Source organism: Salvelinus fontinalis, chromosome 21, assembly GCF_029448725.1.
Source record: "Salvelinus fontinalis isolate EN_2023a chromosome 21, ASM2944872v1, whole genome shotgun sequence".
In the NCBI taxonomy this organism is placed as follows: Eukaryota; Metazoa; Chordata; class Actinopteri; order Salmoniformes; family Salmonidae; genus Salvelinus; species Salvelinus fontinalis.
Window position 1 is genome coordinate 44,359,818 of NC_074685.1, and position 10,062 is coordinate 44,369,879.

The following is a 10,062-nucleotide window of genomic DNA, read 5'->3' on the forward strand; positions in this document are numbered from 1 at the left end:
ATGAAAAGTGTGAATCTCGTAGCACCATTCGGTGCAAAAACTAGCTGAACCCAGTTGCGGCCCACTTTCTGGAAGCGAAGCACTCGATTTCGTCTCTACGTTATATCGGCATCGAACATGTCACCCTCCCGAGGAGAGGGGGTGACCACGACAATTTATTGTTAAAACAAGAGGCTAAATCTTTAATTTAAAGACCCTTGCTCCTTTCGGTCTCAACGTAGACTTTGATCTGAAGCCATTCTTGTGATTTTTGTGATTTTGCTATTCATTGTAAATGTTTGTAGGCTTATGTAGCCAAATTGTATCTATGATCGCATGGTATCCATTCATGTTTTTTGTATGTTCTATTTATATCTTAAAATTAACCAATGATATCAGGCCACACCCGGCCATGATTACAGACACCTGTGTGTGTCCTTTAACACTATAGAAACGAGTGACCCGCAGCGTTTGTCATTGTACTCTGATGAAGACAGCTTGTCTGTCATAACGTTGGTTATTCGGTTATTAAATGATTGCATCTGCTCTCCTTGAGTGTGCGGCTCTCCTTCTCTTTTTTAAGGGAATTGGAATGAATCCATATCCTCTGGACCCATCTCTTTCTGATTCTCCATTTTTTTTTTCTCCCATTTACATAAGAGTTGGCACACTTGGATGGATTGCCATTTTGGGCTCATCTGTGGAAAGCTGAGACTCTCACAAGACTCATCTGAAGGTCCCTGTTACCAGTTTACATTTTTTTATGGAAGTACTAGAGATGGAGATAAAGTAGTTTTGTGTCTAAAATAATAGGATAAATACATGTTAAAAACAATGATCTTTCTTATATCTCTCAGCTATAGGATATAGGACAGACACTTCAGAACAAACATCCTCTAGTTTTTTTATTTGGACTATCTGTTGTTCCATGTAGTGAATCTGTTCTTCAATGCGTTTCTTTTGAATAATAGCAGTAATGGCAAATTTAATGTTTCATTAAATAAGTTATATATATATATATTTATACCTTAAGAAGTCTTAAAAATCAAATAGCTAAATGCTTCTTGGTATGACCATCTTAAAGCAATTTCATTTGTTAGCTTAAAAGGCCCTCCCCTAGAGGGTTACGGGTTGATGCAAACAAACGTATTGTACAGAGATAACACTGTAACTGCCGCATGTCGGACATTTCGCTAAAACACTCACAGAACTGTCTCATGAAAGGGACTTCAAAGCGTGAGCTCCTTATGGACTAACACTTCCATGGACTCCAGGGAGAGTAGATGCTGCTTCTGCAAAAGCTAATGGAGATCTAAATAAACAAATAAATAAACACGTTCAGTAGGCCTACGTCTTCTTCAACCACCCAGGTTAATGACAGCTATTCAATAAGGTAAAGGTTGTTCCATGTATCAGGCATTGCAGGCTGTTCTTCTGTCAGTTTCTCTGAGGTCTTCTGTGGCCCATGGGCTTCAATCTGCTGCTCCCATGTCAAAAGTAGAGAGTGATTTCTAGGAGCAGCACACTACTCTGAAAAAATGGAGACCCTTGTCTGAAGTGATGAAATGGCTCATACTAAGAACAGGCCTAGCTTGTGGTCGACAGGTCAGAAGACAAGGTAAGACCAGACAAGGGAAGAAAGTGTTTTAGTTGACCAATGGGATCAAGGTTCATCAAATTGAATAACTACTGGGTGTTAGCCAATTGTGATGCCTGGAAGCAGCTCTAGTCAAGACAACACCACTAATATAATGCATTTGACAGAATGGTGTGAAATGTTTGTCTGCACAAAAATGTTAACACAACCATTGTTTAACTCTTTTTGTCGGAAAAGGTCTCTGCTCTAAATCAGTTGTCCAACTTCAGTGTGTACGGGTCCAATGGTGGTTTTAGAAATGTGCTTCATCACTAGGGTATCACTGTAGTAGGAGAAAACAAGTATGGCATGAACTGTTAATGACAAAAAGTGATTGAAAGCGTCTTGAAAAAACGATGGCATCACACTGGAAGGAGATAGAGATACATGCCCATGACGTATACAGAGCAGGCAAAGCAGAACAGGGTACTATCTCAGAAAGCACCCTATCAAAATGTAATTCCCTGCCTATTATTCTGCAGAGATGCACACAGAGGGCCAACAATATAACATGAAACAGTGAATATCACTTATTTTGTTAATTCATTCTAATTAGATCATCTGGACCCTTACTCATTTTGGACAAAGTGGCCTGGATTTCACACAAACAGACAAGATGGAGTGGAGGCTCCTGTCGCCCCTGCTGTTCGACCACACAGCCTCCAGGCCTCAGTTTTTTCTTCCCGGGAAATTCTCCATCAAAACTAAGTGAAGAGTTGCCAACTGGAATGGCTTTTTGAAAGAGAAACATGTTCTCAAGGAGAGAAAAAAAGTTCAGTTGACATGGAAACCAAATGACATAATTTCCCTCGCAAATTCCATTACTTGTCTTGTTGCCCTGGTTTACTTTCACACTCATGTAATGTCCTTTTGTATACCAACGAAGGTGTAGCCGTACGTTCAGCTCTGGCAGGCCTTGGAGTTATGTAACCACTGTTGGTACAGTCTCTGCAGCAAGATCCTTTTCTTCCATTCCACTTAATATCCCTCCATAACAGTCCTTCACAGTGGAGGACTCTACTCCATAAATCTCTCTTTGTACAGTGTGAAGGCTTCCAAGGCCAAACAGAAGTCTGTACTTGTTAAACTGTACATCTAACCTGGTGACATTATTTTGCACAACTTGACACCACTCTGCCAAGAACCAACCAACTATAACAACTTTGTTTTATCCAACGGTCTATTGTCACAGAAGTGACATTATGTAACTCTTTTAACACCATGCTGCCAATTATCAACCTTCACTCTATAACATCCTTGTTTTATGCAACGGTCTGTATATTGTTAACATGCGCCATTCCATTATGTCTTGTAGTTTGTTTTTAGTTAAATGGGTTGTTGGGAACACCAACCCAACCTGGTCTTCACACCCTCTGCTCTGTGAGTGAAGACAGGATATCCACTGACAAGGCTGAGGATGTATTCACACAGTGCACCGCTGTTTCCTTTCAGCAATTTCACTCAGTATGTATGCTATGGCGGAACCTGTCCAAGCTAAATGATTAATGGGGTTGAAATGGCTAATGATGGTGCAGAGGCTGCAGAATCCAGGTCTCTAGAAAAATAATTGAGCTGAAAAGACATCCAGGTTTTCTTTTCTGAAAGTCTTCTACAATGACCCGTCTCGCTCATGAGAAATGCTATTATTGCTGCTCGGCAACACATTGGTCCAGTATGTCAAAGAAAAAAGCACTTACCTTGCTAACAGTGCTTAATGTCAGCCATTTGAGTTCCATGTACAAAACCAGAAACCCATTGGTAAAGAGAAGCATGAATTTTGGATTTAATTTGACTTCATAACCTTTAAGTTTCCAGTGAGAAACAGGTGTGTTTCTAATAATAAAATCCCTCTTGAAGTGATGTTTAGCAAGTCAAGAAGCCTTGCTGATGCTTTTAGTCTTTAAAAACAGAGAAGTTAACTTCAAGGCAGTGTGGATAAGTCCCTGTGGATTGAGTATGCGTGCTAAGTGGAGAACGGCTGGTTGGAAATAGCAAAATAAATGCGAGTGTAGAACCACATACTGCAGAAAGCTTTATTTAATGGTATATTGTGAGCAACAGCTGCTGTAGTTGAATGCATTGTACAGCTAGCTACTGTGTGTGGGCTACATGGAGAGAGTAAGACCTGTAAATCAATCAAGGTCCTGACAGAAAATATTCATCATAAGTTGATGTTTGACTAGTAGGCCTAACCCAGTCAAGTCATAGCTACGTGATCATTTAATTGGTCTGGATATAGAGGCAGATATAGATAGAATTGTCAGAAAAACACTAAAAATAAACTATTTTAGATGAGCTGTACACTATTGAAGTCCACCATTTTCTGCTATCGAGTTTTATATGGAGGCTGCCCATCCAAATTGGGTTTAGACCAGCTTAAGGAACACACATGCTTGATAATAATTAAATGGGACCGCAAACAATAACTAATTCCCTTGGTTGGTAACCACAATATTTTATATGGACATAATCTAAATTGGTAGATCATAATAACAGAGAACTGTGGGAGAGTAAAGACAGAACTATGACTGCAACATCATTATGATTTAATGAAAAACATGACATTTAAAACAGCATCAGTCACAAAATATATACAAAGAGGGTTTGTTTATTAAATAAATACTGCACCATGTAATAAATTAATCTATTCATGTACACTATGTGAAATGGCATTGGTCCTTGAAGGTCCTCTGTTTCTCTACCTTTGATGATGTCACAGTAGGGCACAGTTGTAGCCGCACCATTGGCTTAGCAAAAGACCACCTGGCTAGAAGCCAACTCCCCACCTAGTGTTGTGGAATGTTTTCACAGTAACACGTTTCCTCCTCTGCCCTGCAGAGAGCTACTCAATTCATCATCTCCACCCTGTTGAAGCCTCGCCTTAACCAAAACACCTAACTCCGCAACCACACAAAAAGATTGTCCTTTAAAAAAAACAACACTAACGTTTCAGTTCCTTTTTGCAATGTATCATCTGGATCCAGCCCAGCATTGTCCCGCTCCTCTTACCAGCCTTTTCTCTTGGCTTTCCATGAAGGGATGAGTTCTTTGTACCTCCATTCCATCCTGTCCATGCTGCCACCCTCCAACCACAACAGAGCCATGTCAATTAACAAGTTCTCCCATTAAACCAATCCCAGCCTCTTGACCTCTCACACAAACACAGAAGCCCCCAAAATGGCTGCAGTCTTGGTTCTTCAGTTGCACCTCTGCAGCAGCATGTTGAGTGCGTACTCCATGCGACTGCACAGGTCAGCGCTGCAGCCGGCCATTAGAAGAGTGCTCAGGCGCAGGGTGGTGGAGATGCGCGCCTCGTTGATGTAGGTGAGCAGGTACTCATCACTCTGTCTGCACAGGAGGATCTTGGTGTGGTCATGGTAGAAGTTCACCTGCAAGGGAAGGGAGGGAGGTTAGGAGGAGTACCAACTAAGGATTCTTTCACATGGGAGTGGGTATATGTAGACTGTCTGTGGTGAGGTGTGTGCCTAGCAGTCTAGTCAGATTAGAGATTTGTTTTGAGAGGTGTGCACGCATGCACTTGTGAAAGTGAGGAGGTTGCGTGTGTGAAAATGTGGCTCGATATGCTTCAATATATTCTCATTTGTTTTTCAAATCAGGGAGTTTGGCCCCCACTTTCAAGAAGCACAGTCCAAGGGGTTAATATAAAATGGCTCCCTACACATTTTAGAGAACAGTCATCTAGAAATAAGACAATAAGCGATATAGCTGTACCTGGAAAGTGCCGTCGTTGAAGAGCATCATGAGGGCCCGGTCTGACTTCAGCCACTGCAGCAGGTAGAGCCTGGGGGCCCTGGGGTCTGTCACATTGGGCAAGTCTCCACCATCCATAAGGTTCTCCTCCATGTAATGGGCAAAGTATTTCAGAATGGTGACCTGGCCTATGAATGGCTCTGGAGCCTCGCAGGTGGAGAAGACAGAACAATGGCCCAGCTCGGCATAGTAGTGAACGGTCCTGGAGAAAACACCAAGGGGGAAAACAGTTAGTGAGGAATACCAATGGCATGATAACACTTTGTGAGAATGGAATGGCTAAGTAATAGCAATGCCTAGGGATTAGTCAGGCCAAACATATCCTTTTTCTACCTAATAGCTTTCGAATTGACCATCCTATTTTCCCATGTATTAGTAAGATCTGGAAACAAACTACTCAGACAGGGTGGCACTACTCACCTCTTATCTGCCAGCAGACTCATGTGCGTGCCATTGTTGAAGAGGACTCCCACGGTGTGGTCCGACAGTTGGTAGCCAAAGCCGTACTTGTTGGAGTAGTCGACCCATTTGGTCACCCACTGGAAGCTGCTGCCCAGATTCTCTTTGGGAAGATCATCAGCTAGGGGGAGGGGGGAACATTAACTCAATACTACAGTACTGTAGGCTATAGCACAGAATTGAGAAAATCTTAATTTCTTGTATGTATTCATTTTAATGACATGTTTATTAAGTTGCCACGATGATATAAATGAAATACATTTCTATCTTCATTCAGTTCATTGTTGTGTTTATTACATACCTTCCGGCATATTCTCCAGACACCCTTTCAGCACCTGGGCCACAGTATCTGCTACACTGCCCATGGTACTGTCCTCAAGACCTGCAGACCAATCAAAAAATATCATCAAAGACCATTCTCTATGTTTACATTTGGTTTCAAAAACATCCTACTGAACTAGGAATCTATCCTATCTCAGTCTTCTAAAAATAGAAGACTACACATTGATTGTCTCAAATTTAACTGGCAGACTTTAAAATCCACTCATACTTTAAAAAAATTATCCAACTGTGCACAATATAGGGAAGTGTGCAAGTCTCGCTTTGAACTTACATTCACTACTGCAGCTGCCCAGGGTGCCTCTGACAATCAAACGGATTGTGTCCCTCAGCTGCTGCTTGTTGGTGCCGTTGACCCCATCCTTGACGGGGGCTGCTGGCCTGGCCACGTTGGGGGCCACCGGAGGCTTGCTGTTGTCCTCAGATGCCTGTCTGGAGAGAGGCTGGCTGATGGACGTCTTCCTCAGGTCATTCCGCAGCCTGGTGAGCTCCTCTTCCTCTTTGGCCATTCTATCTGTGGGCAGAACAAAAATGTCAGTTAGAAAATGGTATCAAACTTAACAAAGATGGCCACTACGTAGAAGATCAGTATTGGTTTTTAACCACTTTTTTTTTTTGCATTTGTCAGGTTACTTTGATAGATGTATGCATATGTATTGGAGCAAGTAGACCAAGTTCCATTGCAATTTATTGAAAATGTGTTTGCTCAATGTGAAAGTTATATCATCCCACTTCTTACTACTCAAATACCCTTGCAATACATAACATTTCACTAGGATAATAAGCACACACAGACAGGGAGTACCTTTAAAGTACTACTTACTCAAAGTCCCCAAGTACTTGGCTTTGTCTTTCTTGCCCCCTCCGAACAGGGCGGCCGCAGCCTTCTTGAAGAAGCTCTTGGCAGGGCTGGTGTGGTGGAGGTCTGGGGCCGTGTGGCAGCAGCTGGCCGACAGCTTGTCTGGAGTGAACCCCTGGGAGACACACAGAAAGGGAATGGAAGTTAGCCTGATGTCGATGTAGCCCACGGACCAAGTATGGATTGATCACTCCCTAAATATGGGTAGAAAGGAGGTGTGCTTGTGGGGATAAGTGTTGAGTATGCATGGTCAGAATGTGACTGAGGTCAGTCAATCACAGAGACCTACAGCCTCCCCCTTCCAAACATAAAACACACCTGGGTGAAGAAGTCATGTCTGAGGATGTCCTCCAGGTGTGGTCTGTCTGCAGGGCTCTTGGCCAGCATCCTGCTGATCAGCTGTTTGGCCTGGGCCGTCAGGGAGGAGGGCAGCGTGTAACGTGCCTCGCGGATACATCGGTACGTCTCCTTCAGGTTGGTGGTCTCAAACGGGGGTCTGCCAAGGAGCATGGTGTACCTGCAGATGTAAGGGATGGACAGAGACAGTCAGTAACCCCACTAATGACTGACAGTGATTGGGTCAGACCTATACTCTATCCACCGTTTTATAGTCAAGGGAATAGCCTTGTGTTCACACAATCACAACCAATAAATTATAGCTGCCTGCCCACACTCAAGATAGTCCAAAGAAACACGAGTTGAATATCTAAACTCAAACTTCAACAGCTGAATCCTAACATGAGAAGCATGTGCATAACCTAAACCTATAGTACAATTCTGAAATCTCTGACTGACACAAATGCAGGATTTACCCAAGTAGCCAACATATCTAGTTAAATAAAGGTAAAATACACTAAAATCTCAGGTTAGGACTTAAACACTTAGGGAATTCAGACATGCATCTGAATGAAGCAAGAGGCTCTATTGAGGTGAATATGAACATGGAAGTATCCAAACAAAACATACATGACGCATCCCAGGGCCCAGATGTCCGACTCGCAGCCGTGGCCCTGCTTGTTGAGCACCTCAGGGGACAGGTAGTTGGGCGTGCCACATATCGTCCTCCTTCGGTTCTCAACAGGCTCCAGCTTGGCAGCCAGGCCAAAGTCCCCAACCTTCAGGTCCATAGACTCGTTGATGAAGAAGTTGCCTACGGGGAGGGTGTGGGGGGGGGGGGGGGGTGTTAGTGACTTTGGTCATGACAATGAAGACATAACCTAAGAGGGGGAAATATACAAGAGGCAGTCTGTCCAATGAAATTGTCTATGCACATCATCTTATAAAAAAACGCAACATTCAGCAAGGTAGAATGACTATTCATTTAAAGCTGTGTTAAGTCAGAAGTCAATGGGCACAAATGTTCTATCAACGACCTGAAGGATGTGCCATTGTCCTAAAACATTACAGGAATGGTGAGCATCCATGCGTTTTTTTTCACCCAATATTTCACCCAATGATCCAACAGAGACTGGTGTGACTAGCCAACCTACCCAGTTTCAGGTCCCTGTGCAGGATCTCCTGTTCGTGGAGGTACCTCAACCCGGAGACGATCTGTCGGAGGTAGTACCTCACCTCAGGCTCTGTCAGTACTTTCCGAGCCTTCAGGATGTGGGCCAGTGACTGCAAGGTAAACAAAGGAAGCGGTTAAAAAGATGTCACCTTTGTTGATAACAAGGATGTAGGCAGCAAAGTCAACAGGGTCGTATTAATTAAAGCACAACATTTTGCAATGGAAAATGAAAATGAGCATTTTTTAATTGACCATTTCAGTAAAGGTTAGGGGAGGGTTTAACTCACTCGTCGACTGCAGTATTCCAAGAGAATGTAGATGTTGTCTTTGTCCTCAAAGTGGTGGTAGAAGTGCACAATGTGCTTATGGTGGAGAATTCTGTGCAGCTCAATCTCTCTGTCAATCTGAGGAATTCAAATTGCCTTTGGTCAAATAACATACACACACGACATGGACCACAATCAATAAAATAAAATAAAATAAAGCATTGCGCATACCTTTTCCCTTTGGTGCGGTTTGGAGACCCGCGTGTGTGGAATGATCTTTGCAGCATACACTTTGCCTGATGCTAAATCTGTGAATTCATAACATTTGGCAAATCCTCCCTATGGACAGATAAGTGTCAGATCGGTAAATCAACAAAGATGTACTGAAAATGGACCAGCGGATCAATGTAGCCTGACGCTCAGTATCTCACAGCCATTGGTGTAAATGCACGGACCCACATCGAAACAGTTTCTAGCCTACACCAATAATGTGATAAATCATAATATTATCAATAAAAATGGCTTGCAATAGGCTACTGCAAATGATAACATGAACAATGTACAACAACTTCTTTCCCCTGGACAATATTGGATTTAAAAAAATAATAATTAAAGACTCAGCCAGGTAGAATTCCTAACCAATCTGTTGAAATGAATTTACCTTGCCCAGAACTTTTCCTCGGCAATAGCATTTCCCCTTCGTTGGATCCGTAATAATCCGTGACAACTCTTGTGTGGCTTGAATTTGCTCCTCTGATTTCTTCCTCTTGATCTCGGAGGGCTTGTTCACGGAGTGTTCACACATGGTGGGTTGGTGAGCGATACTCCTGAGTATATCCATGTGTGCTCTATAGTGAGAGAGACGTGCTGTATTTGATGTGGAACGCTGAACAGTCGCTCGGAGCTTTATAAAGGAGTGTCCGCCCCTAACAATCGACGTCACACAGTATGGCTCTCCGCCGAGGGGGTGAAGTGTGATATGACTTCAAACCATGTTCAACAAATCGGTGTTGAAGAACGCACGCAACAACACCTCTACCCAGCAAACTCGTAGGCATAATAACCATTATGTGAGACAGGCTGCTCCATATGAATATACACATATGAGCTTTCCTTACTTATTTACAACAACAAAAAAGAAACAAATCATAGCGTTACTAATATAATGTTCGTTAAATATGTAAAATATATATAAATAATATCGGAAAATCTCGGGTACAATCCCATCTCTAGTTATCAAACT

General features: G+C 42.7%; 1 protein-coding gene across 1 annotated transcript; it reads right to left on the reverse strand.

Annotated features, from left to right (window-relative positions):
* Positions 1-4,144: 4,144 nt before the first annotated feature.
* LOC129818986 (serine/threonine-protein kinase PLK2-like) lies at positions 4,145-9,716 on the reverse strand. Its single transcript, XM_055875408.1, has 12 exons — positions 9,481-9,716; positions 9,051-9,158; positions 8,841-8,957; positions 8,534-8,663; positions 8,010-8,193; positions 7,362-7,560; positions 7,008-7,158; positions 6,459-6,698; positions 6,147-6,227; positions 5,807-5,966; positions 5,348-5,588; positions 4,145-5,004 (listed from the first exon to the last, which is right to left on the reverse strand). The coding sequence occupies exons 1-12, from the start codon at positions 9,658-9,660 to the stop codon at positions 4,813-4,815; spliced, it is 1,983 nt and encodes a 660-aa protein (XP_055731383.1). The 5' UTR covers positions 9,661-9,716; the 3' UTR covers positions 4,145-4,812.
* Positions 9,717-10,062: the final 346 nt, after the last annotated feature.